The 19,564-nt window shown below is 37.9% G+C and overlaps 1 protein-coding gene across 3 annotated transcripts in view; it reads right to left on the minus strand.

Annotated features, from left to right (window-relative positions):
• SLC25A14 (solute carrier family 25 member 14) overlaps window positions 1-19,342 on the minus strand; it is a 36,544-nt gene extending 17,202 nt beyond the window's left edge. The window contains exons 1-7 of one of the 3 annotated variants that reach the window (XM_040265166.1): window positions 19,258-19,337; window positions 18,881-19,127; window positions 13,962-14,055; window positions 12,453-12,600; window positions 9,886-9,980; window positions 8,560-8,645; window positions 4,990-5,085 (exon numbers count right to left, since the gene is read on the minus strand). In XM_040265166.1, coding sequence (XP_040121100.1) covers window positions 4,990-5,085; window positions 8,560-8,645; window positions 9,886-9,980; window positions 12,453-12,600; window positions 13,962-14,055; window positions 18,881-18,955 — 594 coding nt within the window. In that variant the 5' untranslated portion in view covers window positions 18,956-19,127; window positions 19,258-19,337. Of the gene's footprint in view, window positions 1-4,989; window positions 5,086-8,559; window positions 8,646-9,885; window positions 9,981-12,452; window positions 12,601-13,961; window positions 14,056-18,880; window positions 19,128-19,257 lie in introns of all 3 variants that reach the window. The other 2 variants (XM_040265167.1, XM_040265168.1) reach the window with 2 other exon arrangements.
• Window positions 19,343-19,564: the final 222 nt, after the last annotated feature.

Below are 19,564 nucleotides of genomic sequence, written 5' to 3' on the forward strand. Positions count from 1 at the left end.
AATATGGAATGAAGCAGGTCAAAGGCTAATAGAGTTCTGCCAAGAGAACACATTGGTCATAGCAAACACCCTCTTCCAACAACACAAGAGAAGACTCTACACATGGACATCACCAGATGGTCAACACCGAAATCAGATTGATTATATTCTTTGCAGCCAACGATGGAAAAGCTCTATACAATCAGCAAAAACAAGACCAGGAGGTGACTGTGGCTCAGATCATGAACTCCTTATTGCCAAATTCAAACTTAAACTGAAGACAGTGGAAGACCACTAGATCATTCAGGTATGACCTAAATCAAATCCCTTATGATTATACAATGGAAGTGAGAAATAGATTTAAAGGGACTAGATCTGATAGATAGCCTCATGAACTATGGACAGAGGTTTGTGACACTGTACAGGAGACAGGGATCAAGATCATCCCCATGGAAAAGAAATGCAAAAAAGCAAAACTGCTGTCTGGGGAGGCCTTACAAATAGCTGTGAAAAGTGAGAAGTGAAAAGCAAAGGAGAAAAGGAAAGATACAAGCATCTGAATGTAGAGTTCCAAAGAATAGCAAGAAGAGATAAGAAAGCCCTCCTCAGCAATCAATGCAAGGAAACAGGAAAACAACAGAATGGAAAAGACTAGAGATCTCTTCAAGAAAATTAGAGACACCAAGGGAACATTTCATGCAAAGATGGGCTCGATAAAGGACAGAAATGGTATGGACCTAACAGAAGCAGAAGATATTAAGAAGAGGTGGCAAGAATACATGGAAAAACTGTACAAAAAGATCTTCACAACCAAGATAATTATAATGGTGTGATCACTCACCTAGAGCCAGATATCCTGGAATGTGAAGTCAAGTGGGCCTTAGAAAGTATAACTATGAACGAAGCTAGTGGAGGTGATGCAATTCCAGTTGAGCTATTTCAAATCCTGAAAGATGATGCTGTGAAAGTGCTGCACTCAATATGCCAACAAATTTGGAAAATTCACCAGTGGCCACAGGACTGGAAAAGGTCAGTTTTCTTTCCAGTCCCAAAGAAAGGCAATGGCAAAGAATGCTCAAACTACCACACAGTTGCACTCATCTCACACGGTAGTAAAGTAATACTCAAAATTCTCCAAGCCAAGCTTCAGCAGTACAGGAACCAAGAACTTCCAGATATTCAAGCTGGTTTTCAAAAAGGCAGAGGAACCAGAGATCAAATTGCCAACATCCACTGGATCATCGAAGAAGCAAGAGAGTTCCAAAAAAACATCTATTTCTGCTTTATTGACTATGCCAAAGCCCTTGACTACATGGATTACAATAAACTGTGGAAAATTCTGAAAGAGATGGGACTACCAGACCACCTGACCTGCCTCTTGAGAAACCTATATGCAGGTCAGCAAGCAACAGTTAGAATTGGACACGGAACAGGAAAAGGAGTACATCAAGGCTGTATATTGTCACCCTGCTTATTTAACTTATATGCAGAGTACATCATGCGAAACGCTGGGCTGGAAGAAGCACAAGCTGGAATCAAGATTGCTGGGAGAAATATCAATAACCTCAGATATGCAGATGACACCACCCTTATGGCAGAAAGTGAAGAGGAGCTAAAAAGCCTCTTGATGAAAGTGAAAGTGGAGAGTGAAAAAGTTGGCTTAAAGCTCAACATTCAGAAAATGAAGATCATGGCATCTGGTCCCATCACTTATGGGAAATAGATGGGGAAACAGTGGAAACTGTCAGACTTTATTTTGGGGGGCTCCAAAATCACTGCAGATGGCAACTGCAGCCATGAAATTAAAATATGCTTACCCCTTGGAAGGAAAGTTATGACCAACCTAGATAGCATATTGAAAAGCAGAGACATTACTTTGCCAACAAAGGTCCATCTAGTCAAGGCTATGATTTTTCCAGTGGTCATGTATGGATGTGAGAGTGGGACTGTGAAGAAAGCTGAGCGCTGAAGAATTGATGCGTTTGAACTGTGGTGTTGGAGAAGACTCATGAGAGTCCCTTGGACTGCAAGGAGAGCCAACCAGTCCATTCTGAAGGAGATCAGCCCTGGGATTTCTTTGGAAGGAATGATGCTAAAGCTGAAACTCCAATACTTTGGCCACCTCATGCGAAGAGTTGACTCATTGGAAAAGACTCTGATGCTGGGAGGGATTGGGGGCAGGAGGAGAAGCGGATGACAGAGGATGAGATGGCTGGATAAAATCACCGACTCGATGGACGTGAGTTTGAGTGAACTCCGGGAGTTGGTGATGGACAGGGAGGCCTGGCATGCTGCGATTCCTGGGGTTGCTAAGAGTCAGACACGACTGAGCAACTGAACTGAACTGAACTAGTAGTCTTATTTAATATTACAAACTTAAGTGATTAACATAGGATAAAAAGTTATAGGAACAACAACAAAAAAAAAACACCCGAAGTACATATAGAAGACTGGAAGTTAATATAACAAAATGTTAACAGTGATATTTCTAGTTAGTGGGATTACTGGATATTTTTCTTCTTTATATATTTTCTCAATATTTTATAGTATATCTTTTAATTTTTATAGTGTTAAAGTGGTCAATCCAAAGAAATGGAGAAAAACAACAAAATGGGAATGACCAGAGATCTCTTCAAGAAATTTAGAGATACCAAGGGAACATTTCATGCAAAGATGGGCTCAATAAAGGACAGAAATGGTAGGGACCTAACAGAAGCAGGAGATATTAAGAAGAGGTGGCAAGAATGTTCACTCACCTAGAACCAGACATCCTGGAGTCCAAAGTCAAGTGGGCCTTATGAAGCATCACTACAAACAAAGCCAGTGGAGGTGACAGAATTCCAGTTGAGCTATTTCAAATCCTAAAATATGATGCTGTGAAAGTGCTGCACTCAATATGCCAGCAAATTTGGAAAACTCAGCAGTGGCCACAGGACTGGAAAAAGTCAGTCTTCATTCCAATCCCAAAGAAAGGCAATGCCAAAGAATGTTCAAACTACCACACAACTGCATTCATCTCACATGCTAGCAAAGTAATGCTCAAAATTCTCCATGCTAGGCTTCAACAGTACATGAACCAAGAACTTCCAGATGTTCAAGCTGGATTTAAAACAGGCAGAGGAACCAGAGATCAAATTGCCAACATGTGCTGGATCATAGAAAAAGCATGAGAATTCCAGAAAAACATCTGCTTCTGCTTCATTGACTACACTAAAGCCTTTGACTGTGTGGATCACAACAAGCTGTGGAAAATTCTGAGAGAGATGGGAATACCAGTGCACCTCACCTGCCTCTGGAGAAATCTGTATGCAGGTCAGGAAGTAACAGTTAGAACTGAACATGGAGCACAAGACTGGTTCCAAATTGGGAAAGGAGTATATCAAGGCTGTATATTGTCACCCTGCTTATTTAACTTATATGCAGAGAACATCATGCAAAATGCTGGGCTGGATGAAGCACAAGCTGGAATCAAGATTGCCAGGAGAAATATCAATAACCTCAGATATACAGATGATACCACCTTTACGGCAGAAAGTGAAGAGGAACTAAAGAGGCTTTTGATGAAAGTGAAAGAGGAGAGTGAAAAAGCTGGCTTAAAACTCAACATTCTGAAAACTAAGATCATGGCATCTGGTCCCATCACTTCATGGCAAGTTGATGGGGAAACAATGGAAACAGTGACAAATTTTATTTTCTTGGGCTCCAACATCAATGCAGATGGTAACTGTAGCCATGAAATTAAAAGACACTTGGTCCTTGGAAGAAAAGCTATGACCAACCTAGACAGCATATTAATAAAGCACAGACATTACTTGCTAGTGGGATTATTGGATATTTTTCTTCTTAATATATTTTCTCAATATTTTATAGTATATCTTTTAACTTTTATAATGTTAAAGTGATCAATCCAAAGAAATCGAGAAAAACAATAAAATGGGAATGACTAGAGATCTGTTCAAGAAAATTAGAGGTACCAAGGGAATAGTTGGATACGACTGAACAACTTCACTTTCACTTTTCACTTTCATGCATTGGAGAAGGAAATGGCAACCCACTCCAGTATTATTGCCTGGAGAATCCCAGGAGCAGGGGAGCCTGGTGGGCTGCCATCTATGGGGCCGCACAGAGTCGGACACGACTGAAGCGACTTAGCAGCAGTAGCAGCAAGGGAGCATTTCACAGAAAGATGGGTACAATATGCCCATCATATTGTGGTTCCTTTTGAGATTCAAGAGGGAGGGGATATATGTATACCTATGTCTGATTCATGTTGAGGTTTGACAGAAAACAACAAAATTCTGTAAAGCAATTATCCTTCAATTTAAAAATAAAGAAAATTTTTTAAAAAGCAGAGACATTACTTTGCCAACAAAGGTCCATATCATTAAAGCTATGGTTTTTCCAATAGTCATGTATGGATGTGAGAGTTGGACCATAAAGAAAGCTGAGTGCCGAAGAATCAATGCTTTTGAACTGCAGTGTTGGAGAAGACTCTTGAGAGTCCCTGGGACTGCAAGGAGATCCAACCAGTCCATCCTAAAGGAGATCAGTCCTGAATATTCATTGCAAGCACTAGTGCTGAAGCTGAAATTCCAATGCTTTGGCCACCTGATGTGAAGAATTGACTCATTAAAAAATACCCTGATGCTGGGAAGATTGAAGGCAGGAGGAAAAAGGGACAATGGAGGATGAGATGGCTGGATGGCATCACTGACTCAATGGACATGAGTTTGAGTAAACTCCGGGAGTTGGTGATGGACAGGGAGGCCTGGCATGCTGCAGTCCATGGTGTCGCAGAGTCGGACACAACTGAGTGACTGAACTGAAGTGAAAGACAACTGATAAGTTTTAGTCCTTTCAAAGGTGATAAGGAGCTTCTTACCCTCTTATCTTTTTGGGGTTATCAAGAATCTTACATAGTATAAGGTGACAATTCACAATTTTATGCCTTTACATTAAAGGTCTTCTTCACAAATTCCAGGTGTAAAGACTAATACCAAGAGTACTCACCCTCCACAAACCCCGGGTACCCTCTTGTTGGTATATATCAATGAAGCTGCCAATCATGCTGCCTTGGAACAAGCTTCCTTGAGCCTGCATTCGAATCTAAAATCAGAAGAGGTGCACATTTTGTTTTGCCAGAGAACCAAAATGAAACGTTTCACTCATTTAAAATAAAGAAAACAGTATTTGGGAATTATAAAAGAAAATCTCAGCCTGCTATTATGATGAAATTAATGACTTAAGCTATGTATAGAAAGCATTATTTGTGTCAAAGTATATTTTATAAAGATGATTTTCATCAGCCTCACATTCTTCATACTAAGTCCATCATTTCTGGAGTTGGAAGAAAATTGGGGGAAAAAAAAGAACATGTACTCAGAGAGGATAGAAAAGAATCCATTTAAACTATGATTAGTTTAGCGAAAAACTAGAAACAACCTACATGTTCAAAAATAACAAAGGATTAGTTGCATAAAGTATGAAACATCCATTTAATGGAGTAGTATGCAGCCATAAAATTTGATTGTAGAATAATATTTGAGGATATTTGAAAATGTCAACAATTAACTGCTAGATAGAAAAAGCAGGCTGCAAAGCAGTATGTATGGCATATCATTTTTATCAAAAATATGTAAACTTAAAAATAACCATATGCACAACCAAATGTTGATGGTAGCTTAAGTTTAAGTGATGAAGCTGCAAACGGGCATTTCTCTCTTTTGTGTTTTTCCTGCCTTCCACTTTTTGCTACACTGAACATGCATTATTTATTGAGGTGTAAAAAGCAGGGGAGGGGAGTTTTAAAATATAATCTAATGCTCACAAGACCTCACATTGAGTTTTACTTGTAAAAAGCATGACACTGTATTCTACAAAGTAGCCTCTGAGAAGCACAACAAAGGGGAGATAGCATTGACAGGCCATCTGAAAGATTTGGTACAATTCACCACTGAGAGCACACACAGATCATAGCAGTCAGTCACTAAATTCTACTGGACCAAATTCAGGCCTGACTTTCATGAAGCCCAACTCTAGGTTTTAATAAATGTTCTTGGTAAGTCATGGTACAGCAATATGTTTTTATGTGCAAAGTCAACTGCTACTACTAAGAGTGTAGAAATAAAACCTAAACCATATTAAAATGAAATAGAAACTATCACAAAGACAAACTGAAACCATAAATATCCTATGGTTAAGTAGAGGACTTCTTTATGGAGGTAATTCCTGAGCAGGGTTGGGATGACATTGAGGGAAGTGTGGCACTTTCCTCAGCCACAGAATGTAGCAGGGGAGTGTAAAAAAAACCTCAGTAATTCAGATAAATGATATTTCAATGCAATATTTTTAAAAATAAAAATGAATGCACAAAAACCTATGATGAACCAATCATCAAAATTGTAACTAAAGACAGGATCCAACAGGGCAGGATTAACATAAGCAAGTGAGATGGATTGTACAAAATATGGCTATTTTGTTTCATCATGAATTTTTTGCACTCATTTAAATTTTTAAAAAAGATTGCATAAAATGTTATTTCCTCTTGATTATTGAGGGTTTTTTGGCACATCTTTACATTTTGCACCCAAGCAGAGTATCTCACTTGTGTTGTCCTAGTCCTGACCCTGTTTCTGAGCTGTCTTGAAGGACAAATTCGTGAGGAAAGGGGGGGAATCATTGCAGGCAAAAAGAGAACTACATGCACACAGGCAAGAAAGCAGCACATAGTTCAGAGAACCCTTTAAGGGTAAGTGAAAGGATTAAACAGATCAACAGTGATTATAACTCCTAATAAGATTGTAACTACCCTGGTCCCCCACTCCCTGGGACCACTCACCACTCAGCCCTACCTAAGTATAAGAAAGGAAAAGGTAGACTGTAGCATTCGTCAGTGGTTGCAACTGTACCAGACAGGTCAGAGGGACAGGAAATTGAAATGAATCTGAAAAGCACATTCTAACAAGTGTAATTACATGGCAAATATTTTAGAGTTTTAGGATACAGTCAGTTATCTTTCGGAGAAGGCAATGGCACCCCACTCCAGTACTCTTGCCTGGAAAATCCCATGGATGGAGGAGCCTTGCAGGCTGCAGTCCATGGGGTTGCTAAGAGTCCGACAGGACTGAGCGACTTCACTTTCACTTTTCACTTTCATGAACTGAAGAAGGAAATGGCAACCCACTCCAGTGTTCTTGCCTGGAGAATCCCAGGGACGGGGGAGCCTGTTGGGCTGCCGTCTATGGGGTTGCACAGAGTCAGACACGACTGAAGCGACTTAGCAGCTTAGCAGCAGTTATCTTTAAAAATACTTGGTCTGTATACTCTAAAGTGATATAAAAATTCTGTAGGTAAAATTTTCTCAATTTAATCCAGAAATATCATCAACCACCACTGATTTCTTTCATGTGTTTTTCAAGTCACTCTCTCAGTTCTCAAAACTCTCTGAATCACAACAGATGCCCTTTCCACTTAACCTAGCCACCTGTGGTTTCAAATAAATAAAGTATATGTTCTCCTACTTTTTTTCCCCCACATTTCCCCTAAAATAATTTTTTAAAACTTGGGATCTTCTTATACATTTTAATCATATATTTAGTAATTTTAATTATCATACGTTTAAATGAGTTAATAAGTTGGAAATGTTTACCACTCTATCTCAAATATAAGATATAGATTGATACTATTAGATCAAATTCAATTATTAAATAAAATATAGACTGATATTACTGATATAATTAAATAAATGTTTCATTCTGTGTTCTGATAAATACTGAAAGAAATCCAATTATATTGTAAAAAATTCAGTACCACTAACCTATAATGTTCTGGTCCTGAATTCAGAATATCTCAACATAAGCCAAAATATATAATTTTAAAGCCAAATCTCATCCTTAATAGAAATATGGATAAGACAGGAAAAGACGTCAACATTATAGACTTAAGATACCTCAATTAGTCATTAAAGGAGATTTCTCTAAAACTGTATCTCAGTGTATCCCTTTGTTTGATATTCCAGGTCGATATACCATACTAAGATTTGGGATGGGTGGGGGAATATAATATGCCTTTCTCTTTTAAAGTAGGGAAAGGGTTGTTATAAACATAAGTTCATTTTTAGATCAGTTTTTGAGAAGGGTATAAAGAAAGTAAGGGATCTGGAAATTGATTCCCTTAAAATTGCATAGCTCTTGGAAAGAAGATCTGGAAATTGATTCCCTTAAAATTGCATAGCTCTTGTGAAAGAACGTTTAAAGGTTCGCATACTTCATAGTCTGAAGACCAATGGATTAAAGCATATCATAATAAAGTGACTACTATTTATTAAGCATCTACTACCTACCATGTTTACACATGATAGTTTACATATATTATCTTTAATTCTTAACAACTTTATGTATTATATACTGAATTATCTTCATTTTACAAATGAGAAAACTGAGACTTAAAGCAGTTAAGTGATCTGCCCAAGGTTTTACAGCTGGCAAGTGACACAGTAGGGATTTGTGACCAAATCTGATACAAAGCTCATGTCTTTTTGCTTCACACTGAATACATCCAATGCAACCAGACTTTTCTTACCTTCAGCACATCGGTGGGATTGGCTATAGCAGAAGATATCACTCCTGACACTACTCCACATATCATATTAATTAAAAGAGTTTCATCTGTAAAAAGGAACAAGAAAAAGAAAAGTCTGCTCATAAGAAAGTTTCTGAAAAGAGAGTACTGAGCTATCAGAGGAAGGGAACCATAGTCAGAAAAATGACCATAGAAATGAACTACAAAGCTTATGAAAATAAAGAAAGTCAAATATTTCTAGGTTCCAAATGAGTACTAAAACAAAAAATTTGTAAAACAGATTATTTTAAAATATTTCTAAAATACACTGGAATATATCCTATTATTCTATATAACTGCCAATATTCCATATAAATTCAGGAAGTGCAAATAGCACTTTAATCACTTCAAACATCTAAAGAAAAAATTTTAAGTCTCTTTCTAGAGAATTATCCACTCTGTAGACTCAGAACCAAATATTAAAAAATAAAATCTTAATAGAAAAAAATTTCCTAAATACTAGTTTTAATTGGCCTTGATAGCTACTAGCGTCTATTTATTTACAGAAGATTTCTGTAGTTAAATGTGAAAAACTAGTCATTTGGAACTAAATTCTCTCAGCTAGAAAAAAGAACAAAGAAACCAGAGCATATTATTCTAAAATTCAATCTTTACCCTGCCTCCTCACCATGAAGAGCATACGAAGAGAAACTAGGTAAACCCAAGTGAAGAAAGTGTGAGAGGAAATTATTTCAGGACTAGAAGACTTCAGGATCCTCAAAGAAGAGGCTTCAGAAAAAGCTGAGTTAGAAAATAAAGCAATTCAAAGGACATTACTAACCGAAAAGCTCTCCAGCTGTCCCCAACTATGCAACAGCCTCAGGCCTGTAGTAAAATAATCATTTTAGTACAGTATTTAGCTGAAAAAGCTATAGCAGCAAATAGACATATGGTAATGCTGAATGTGGGTTAAGATGAGCATATTTTATGTATATATAAAACCATTCTCTCTAACCAAAGCTTATCAAAATCCACAGCTAGAGGATTCCTTACAGTTGAAGTTCTCTTACAGATGAGGACAGCATTGATTTTCTCAACAAGTTTGTTCCATGTCCTCCTTCTGATGACCAGAAGCCTTTTTTTGTTTGACAGGAAAAGGGACAAACTTGAAGAGCAGATCCCTCAAACCTATAGTGGGATTAATCTCAAATCAGTACAAGCTTACTTTGACCTTGCAATGACTGTCATCTATTCTCAGACATCCCATGATTAACACTTCTCACTAAGCATAATTTCAACAATCCCTTTGAGTGTTATCTCAAAAGAGGATGAGGAGTCTACACTGACCTTCTAAACGTTCTACAAATAATCTCTTCAAGCTCTGGTAAATGCCAATTTTAATGGTGCCATATGATGCCTGTCTTAGTAAAGCAGGAGCGATTCTGCCAAAGAGAAGGAAAGAAAAAAAAGTTATCCTTATCATATACTTGCAGATTATACATATCTAGACTGCCTATTCACTTCTATCACCAGCCTCATTCCATAAAAACAGCAAAATATGCATTGTTTTCAAGTATCCATGGAACATGCACCCAGAGAGCTTATTTGGGTCATAAAACAAACCTCAAAAAATTTAAAATAATTGATATTATATACAGTATGTTCTCTCACCATAATGGAATTAAACTGGAAATCAGTAGGGTAAGGAAAACCCACAAACACTTGGAAATTAAATGGTACTTCTAAACAATCCTTGGGTGACATTGGTGTATTTTTTAAACACATAAAATTGAATGAAAATGAAATTTCAACCTTTTAAAATATGTGGGATGCAGCCAAAGCAGTGCTGAGAGAGAAATTTATAGCACAAAATGCTTACATTAGAAAAGAGGGAGAGTCTCAAAATCAATAATCTAAGTTCCTACCCTCATGAAACAAGAAAAAAGAAGAGCAAAGTGAACCCAAAGCAAGCAGAAGGAAGTAAATAATAAATGGCATAAGTTAATAAAATTGAAAACAGGAAAATAGAGAAAAATCAATGAAAGAAAAAGTTATTCAAAAAAAAGTCAACAAAAGTAATAAACCTCTAGTAAGGGCCATGGTAGTAATAGGAGAAAAACAGTAAGTCACCAATATCAGGAATGACATGGGGAATAGCACTACAACCCTACAGTCATTAAAGAATGGTGGCCCAGTGGTAAAGAATCCACCTGCAATGCAGGAGACCTGGCCTTGATCCCTGGGTTGGGAAGGTCCCTTGGGAGAAGGGAATGGCTAATATTCTTGCCTGGATAATCCCATGGACAGAGGAGCCTAGCGGGCTGTAGTCCATGGGGTTTCAAAAGAGTTGGACATGATTTAGTGACTCAACAACAACAATAAACAACCTTATGCTATAAATCCAACAACTTAGAAGAAATGCATTAATTCTTTGACAATCACAAACTACCAAAATTCAATCAATATGAAATAGATAATCCAAATAATCTCATAACATCTAAAACATTTTTATTTATAATTTAAAAGTTTCCAAAAAGGAAATCTCTAGGCCCAGATAATTTCACTAGGGAATTCAATCAAACATTTAATAAATTAACATCAATGTTACACAATCTCTTCCAGAAAACAGAAGAGGGAACACGTCTCAACTTATTTTATGTAGCTAGTATTACCCTGATAACAAAACCAGAAAAAAACAGTACAGAAAAGGAAAACTACAACCCAATATCTATCATGAACTTAGATACGAAAATCTTTAACAAAATATTAGCAAATTGAATCCAGTAATGCAGAAGAAGTATACACTATTACCTGCTTCATAGCTTTTTTTTTAAATCCACCTTAATTCCTAGCAGTTGCAGATACAACTTTAATCTTATCCAGGAGACACCAGAGCCAAGATTTCACTCTATTTAAGTTCTGCTTATTAACTGGAGACATTCTCACTCATACCTCCTTTGAGATTCTTCCATATTGCAGAATTAAACTTTAGCAGTTATAAATAGAAAGACAGCAGCAGTTCAAACAGTTAAGATTTTAAAATGATGACAAAACATGCATATTTCTGACTTTATTGCTTGCTATCTGAAAAAAAAATCTTGTGATTATCTGTGCCGATGAAAGAACAAGGTGAAACACATGATCCATGACTCATTTGCTTCAGGATATAATTCTTGATTTTTTCCCCAAGTAAATTATCTTTGAAATTAAGTCCAACATAAGTTAATAATAAAATTGATATCCATTCCCAGAGCAATGAACTGGGACCCTAGATGCAGAAGTGAACTAGTAAATTGGCAGCAGATTAAACACCAGAGTGGACAATAAGCCACCAATTTATGAATAATCAAAAGATGATTCCCCCCGCAAAAATGACGGGTCTCCCTCTCTCTTATTCTTCATTTTCTGTTTAAACTGCCAGAATAGTATTTAAGTCAGGATTTGGCAACTCAGGAAGAATATCACAGAAATATATACTGTCAATTATATTCATGGTGGCTATGGATGACTCTCAGGAAAAAAGGAGAAAGCCAGGGCTACACTGAGATATCTATTTTTAAAATGTATCACTTATAGCCAAATAAACACAAAATCCAAAGCTCAAGATTTACAAGCAAGTGATATATAAATTGGCACATCAATATTGAATTACATTTTGTGACAGCATGGATGGGACAGGAGTTTGGGGGCAAATGGATACATGTGTATGTATGGCTGAGCCCCTTCACTGTTCACCTAAAACTATCACAACACTGTTAATCAGCTATACTCCAATATAAAACAAAAAGTTAAAAAAATATTGAATTACAAGTTGAAGTGGTGAATATAAAGGGCACAAACTATCGAACGTTGAACTACATGGCTTCTAAAAAAATTATTTCTATTCATGATGTAAGGAAAGAATCCATTCTCACCCTGAATATAGAGCCAATATACCTTCTTCTTTATAGATTCGGAACAAGGCATGAAACATTCCTCGGTATTTTATCTCTTTGAAGCGGACATCTATACTTTGGCCTTGAACTTGAAGTCGCGTTTTGGTCAGGTCCACAGGGAAAGTTCCTATGAAGTAACACACTCATTTATAAGTTTTTCCAGAGAGTCATAGTTAAATTTTGGATGATTCAGGCCAATGGTAATTTTTAAAACATAAGGCAAAGTCCTTTTTATAACAGCTAGATCTTCACTAAAATATTACTATCAGAGGACAAGGGCTGTATATGATAAAGTGAAATGTACTATATCTAGGCAGCAGGATTTGATCCACAGTATAACTGAAACTGTGATATAATAAAGTGCTTTAGCATAGTCCTAACATACTGTAAATGCAAAATAACTTACATGCTGTTTTAATTTCATCTTAACATACAATCTGGCAATTATCTGTCTCTTCCTTCTGCTCCACCTCCCACCTCGTCTCCCCACTTCCCCCTCATAAAATCTCCACAAATTTTTGCAAAGAAGATAGGAAAGCATGGGATCGCTGCTCCACATACTCTTAAATACTGTTACAAAGTTTTGTGGCTTTTTCTTTTATCTGTTTATAAGAAACAGTTTTCTAGCATTATGAAAGATAATGGTAAAGTCCTAAACAGGACTAAATAGCCTACTCATCTGGTTCCTTAGGTAATTCAGGACTAACCAGCACAGTGTTTAGCAGGAAAATTTCTTTAACCAAACTTCTTTCTCTTATTATATCAACACAGACAAAGTAGTCATTATATTGGCAAAATGTTTCAAGGACTATTTCAAGGTCTAAAACTAACATAGTGATTATGCAACTCTGGTCACTGATGACCCTGATATCATAACACCAGAGTTCATACAAGAAAGTCAAGAAAAGCTAGTGGGGTCACTTAACAATTAAGGAAAAGAATCTGGAAAATGAAAAACAATCTAAAAGTACTTCAAAATTAAAATCAAAAAGAGAAGAATCTGGTTTGATCTTGTTGGTCAATTTTCTTCCAAAATGGAAAGAGGTTTGAAAACAAGGAGTTTGAACACTTACTAAGAAATTTATGAACAACTTAGCACAAAGGAAAGGCCATTAGTATAAGAATATGGCAGAAACCGCTATCTTACCAAACTCCTCTATATTTTCATGCACACTTCTTAAGCCTAGCAAATTCAATCATTAAACCACCAAAACAGCGTCCTAAGTTTGACTTTTCTTAACATCATTTGCAGTAGTAGCACTTTCCCAGAAAATATTACTTGATAGCATTGAGGCAAGTTTTTTTCTTATATTTAGTTGAAGGATAATTACAGTATTGTGTTGGTTTCTGGATGATCCATGTTGATGTATGAGACAACAGTTTTTAAAACAAATAGGGCAAGCTTCTTTTTCTCCACTTTTTACCAAAAAGAACATTACCATATCTATACCCTAAAGGAGCAGATATGTCAGGTTTCCACATTCTTACCAAACTCAGCAACAATAGAGGCAAGGCCGCCATATACAAAGGGTTTCCAATTCAGACCAGACATCTCATGGCTTACAGTGGCACTTTTCTGGTGCTAAAAATAAACACAAATCAGAACAAGGCACAAGAGTGAGGAGTACCTGTCAGTGTGTGATCACAACTTAGAGCAAACAAAACAGACATAGAGAAAAACCCTACCAAGTGGAATGACACAAAATGAAGGCTCCTGTTTTACGTGATAAATGACCGTGAATGTGTTCTTTACTGCCTTTCTGTAGGGGTAAGTGTGCGATTCACTCAAATGTCAACCTGTGCACTTCACGTTCTCTAGTTTCTTTAGTGTTTATCCCCATCCCACCCGAAGAAGAGGTTTCAGTCCATCTAGCACACCCAACTTAGACATTCAACTAGACAATTACAAGTGAAGGAATCTGGAGTTTAAATTACATAGGCTGAGGCATCTCATAAAAGCAGTTCATGGTATTGTTAGCTTGATTCAGGTGCAAAGCACAGACTGGCATCACTACCCTCTCATATTCTTAGCCCTCTCATCTCTCCACTAAACTTTATTTCATCTAGCTACTTTCCAGCTACACAAAACCTCCTCCCACTAGGCCCAGGCCAAGTTAAGCACCTTTTCACCTTCCTTTGTTTCTCTGAGGAATGACAGCAACATGGATGATGTCTCTCTTCTCTCTGACATTTAACATATATCCATCTAGTGAATCTCCTTGTCCCTGTCCTTTTAAAGCACATAAATACAAATGCTGTTTTTCTTTGATGTCTGAGTTCTTTAACAAAGTATTCTACTCCCAGTCCTCCTTACCTCCCTCCCCCTGCCTGCCCCCATTAGACCTGTCACCTTCAATCTTTTCAGCCTATTTTCTTTTCCTGCCACTCCCAGCTATTTCTCTCTGGAATTTTATTTTCCCCACAGCTCTGCTTTCTCCATGAGTGGTTCTCAAATTTTAATGGGCACCAGAATCACCCAGAAGGCAGATTAAAACACAGATTGTTGGGTCTTACTCCTGCAAGTTTTTGATTGGTGGTCTGGGTCTGGCCTGAAAACGTGAAAATTTGCAAACAATGCTGATACTTTCAAGCTATAAGACCTACTGCTCTAGGCCTTGCCTACTAAATTCTGGTCCAGCTGGAAGCTATTTTCTTAGGATGGCTTCTCAGATTTCTCTTAAATATTCCTTTTTTCAGATCTTCAAGGTCTGCCTACTATTGAATTTCAAAAGCAACTTCGACTGGTCTTTGGCCAGGAATGAGGATTCGAAAAGTTAGACTTGCCTAGGTTTAAATCCTGGCACCACCACTTATTCATTCTGTGACCTCGGGCAAGTTATTTAACCACGTGTCCCTGAGTTTGCTGAACTGTAAAATGGGGATGATAATAATAAGTACTGTATTATAGGATTGTTGTGAAAATTAAATAAAACACATAAAACTCTTAGAAAAGTACCTGGCACCTAATTCAAAAACTATTAGTTAACATTATTACATTTTTTGAATAGTTAAGTACTCAAATATATATATTTTAACAGATAATACTTACTGCCCACTTCCCCTACTGCCCAATCTGGGATTAGCACTGAACTGACAGTCTCTTTTAAGAGGAGACAAGGTTTTGCTTTGTTTCCGCATAAGGAATCCTCTGTAACTAAGGACAGAAAAACAACTTTCCAGAAAGGATAGCTAACATGCAGACAAATGTTTAAGAGGCCACAAAAATAATTACGGAAACTTCCTTTCATGCATAATATGATCAGCCAGTCCATCTGACATACAGAGTCGGCAATACATAGCTCTTTTGGAGGAAAACTGTTTAAAAGAATTCTAAAAAGCAAAGTAGGAATAAGTACTTTAAATATCAGCTGCAGCTTGAAAGAAGAGTCTTGAGTACTAAATACTACCTAATCAACATTTTCAGTTATGCCCATATTTTAAGACTATAAATAATAGCAACACATGACACACACAATGAAAGGGTAGACATGGAAAAGCAAGGAACTGGCATATCCCTTTTCTAAGTTTAGGGGAGGGGGAATGCCCTTTCCATTCACTAACGTAGAGATTTCCCCAAACAGTCAAATATTTCAAAAGGCAGCTATGCTTCTCTCAAAAGCTCTCTCTTTATAACTTCTTTCAACTCTTCATTATAGAAGAAGCCTGACTTGACTACCTGCTACCCAGCCTTTTAATAAAGATGTACTCAGGGTTCAGAGAATACTATTAATGCAGTTAAAGGCACAGGGCAAAGTCACAGCAGGGAGCAGAAAGACCAGTCACAATCTCTGGTCAGTTAGCCCAGTAGTTCTTTAATGAAATTTTCACAATTCTGAATTGAAATAAAGAAAATAAGGGCACCAAGTGCCTTTTTTCAGCTCAATGTATCTCATTTAAAGGACTATTAGAAGATCATGTTCTTCCTACTCCTAGAGCATTTTTCAAAAATCACCTTTCTTATATGAAATGTAATAGCTGGTAGTTGATTTTGTTCAGTATTCTTATTTGGCAAAATAAGACTGGCTACCCTAATTTGTGCCACCTCCCCACACTTTCATTTAAATTTTACTGGTCCATGAAGACTAAAAGTCTGGGACCACTGCCATCTTCCCGCTCCCATCTGATAGTAAACTTTCTTTCCCTCCAATGTAGGGAAAGAATCTTGTTATGAAGAAATCCTATATCATCTTTAAGTCTGATTTTAGACATTCCCTCCTCATACTGAGCCAAAAGTCTGTCTTCCTCTAGTTTTCACTCATATTTTGGAGGCAGTATGAACAATTTATTCTTTTCCCTTAGGGGAGTCCTTCAAACAGTTAAAGACAGCTACCATTTTCCTCCTACATCTTATTTTTTAGGCTAAATATCCACCAATAATTTTTGTTGTTCTCCATATTACACTTCAATTACTATAGCTGAAAATTGCAGTCACTTTTATGGGAGTCATATCACACTACTGAATCATTAAAATGTCAGCTATAATCCCCAAGTCTTTTACATAAGGCTGTATATATGCATGCATGTTATGTCATACCTATTTCACAGCTGTGTAATGCTCTTTTGAGCTTTCATTTATCCCTTCTATATCTTAAATCTCAGGCATACAAATAATGACTAGGGTGAGGTTTATATTCTGGTTGCCCCATGTTATTTTCTCTCTTAACTAGGTAAGATCCTTGAAGGCTGGCACCTGGTCTCACAGTACTTTTTCTAACCCCTAGAATAGCTTACACACAATTGGGTACACATCCATTAAATACCTGGTTGGTTCCAGCGTGATGTCCTTTATAAACATTTGTATGTAAAAGGTTACAGGGGAAATCAGAAAGATAACTTGCTGGACCCGACCAATATTACACATTCTGTACATGACACTTTGCTGATCCTCAGAGACTCTCTCCCTAGGTTTTGTAGCAGAAAATTATTTGTGTAAAATACTCCCCAAAGGATTTTGATTTCTGGGGTCTATCCCCAGATATGGGTAAAAGAAGCCACATCTGAGTTAATACAGAAATATAGTACCTTAAGTATTTTTATTGTGTAAAGAAGCCAATGAAAAATGCCTTCAAAATGCAGACATGTATTCTGAAATCTAAGGAAAATTTGATAGCCTAAAGAGTGAGAAGAATGTCCTAGAACACAAGTTACATAATCCTGTCACACTACTGCAAAGCTCTGGTCAGAAAAATCCAGGCGCTTTTCTTGGTTTCCCCTTTAAGAAAGAGTAGGCATTAGATATTCTCAGATTCAGAAGATAAAATAGAGACTCAAGCAAATGCTTGTTGAAGGCATACTAAATGCCCAAATGTGCTACAGGTGCAAATGCCATGTTTAAAAAAAAAACACATAACATGTTCTAACACCATGACAATATTTATGTTTCCTGGATAATTAAGGAGATGGGTGTGGGGATAAAAGTTGTATGAAATACAGTACTTGCCTTTCAAGAGCTTATAATCCGGTGGAAGAAATCAAAGTAGTTCATCAGAGGAAAAAAAAATAAGTGCTAAACTATATAGCACAAACTATAAGAGCAGGACAAGCATGAAAAAGGAACCAATCTACGTGAGCTTGAATAATTTGAAAAAGCTTATGGAGATGAGAGAACTTAAAGTGGGCCACGATAGAGGGCAGGTAGAATATTAACAGGTGTAGGTAAAGGAGAGAGTAAGGGGAGAACAGGCTGTATAGACACAAATTTGGGAAAAAACACAGGATGTGGAGACAAGTATCAGTATGGTTTGTTCTCAGAAGGAAGAACGCAACCTAACTGTAACAGAGAATTATTTTATATTGAAACAATATGTTGTTTACATATTGTTTATATTGAAACAATATCAGACAAACAGTATGATAAGGAACAGATTCAGTTGAAAGGCATGAAATCAAAGTGAGTGTGGCAGAGTGGAAGGGATACTGTAAATTTTTGAATAGACTAGTGACCTGATGAAATCTACCACATTTTAGTTAGCCTACTAGGGCTGCAGCAAGCAATGCATTACAAACAGGAGAGGCAGGGAAACTAGCTTAGGATGGTGTGAAGTAAAGCAGACAAGATGATTGTTGGCAGCAAGGTTAGAGATAAACTTCTAAAATGGAGACACAAAGGAACTTGATGATGTAGGGAATGAAGGTGAGGGAAGAGTTGATGATGACTTGAAGCACCCCTGGCCTGAAAAAAAAAAAACAAGGAAACACTGGCAGAGAACTACAAATGTCCCTGCTGTTACCTTGTCTGAGAAGCTAATTCATATTCATAATGGCTGTCATCCCAATCAGTTAGCTGAACTGCATTTTAATAGATGCCTTCAATGCCTTGATCTCAAGGAGTGACAAGGAGTAGAAATTGAAAGGGAGCACCTTTCAACAGCATCCCTCACACTAATACAATGGAGGTGTTTGCTTACTCCGCTTACAATCACGGCCGCCGTTGCAAACTTCACCCTTAGAAAAATTAGGATTATTCCGGGAAAGATACCCATTCACCCTCTGGGTAGCAGGATCTTGCCAGTTCCTCAGCTGTCAGAGCGAGTTCGTGGAGAGAAGGGAGGCGCCTTAATGAGGCGGCCTCCCTGGGGGGTCGAGGAAGCAGGGTTCAATCGAAGAAGTAAAACCACCGATGCCAGAAGAGTGAAAAACAGGGAAGGGACTCAGCTGAGGGGAGAGAGAGATCAAAGGACCGTTAAGCCCCTCCCAGGTCGGGAACCAGGCCAGCCCGGCCCCGCGCGGCCTGGCGCGGCCCAGCCCCGCTCCCCAGCCTGGAAGTGCAGGAGCTCCCCCTCACCTGCTCGGGCTCATCAGACGACTGGGAAGCGGAGGCTCCCACAGTCGGAAACGCCACTGCAACGCCAACCCGGAAGCATTGATACCAACGGAAGTAACCAAGCTGTCGCCTCGGCAACGGTGGTACAGACATCCCAACTCCGCCCCTATAAGCCTAAAAACGGAGGCGCGAAAGAAGAGGCGGAAATGACAAGGGTCTTAACGGGGGAGTTGGGCAGGCTACCAGCGCAAAGTCCCAGAGGGGGAAACCTGACTTTAGGGAAGTGCAGGAAGAGGCTAAGGCACGAGAATGTAGCAGCTTCTGCAGC

The sequence above is a fragment of the Oryx dammah genome, unplaced genomic scaffold, assembly GCF_014754425.2.
Source record: "Oryx dammah isolate SB20612 unplaced genomic scaffold, SCBI_Odam_1.1 HiC_scaffold_23, whole genome shotgun sequence".
Lineage (NCBI taxonomy): Eukaryota > Metazoa > Chordata > Mammalia > Artiodactyla > Bovidae > Oryx > Oryx dammah.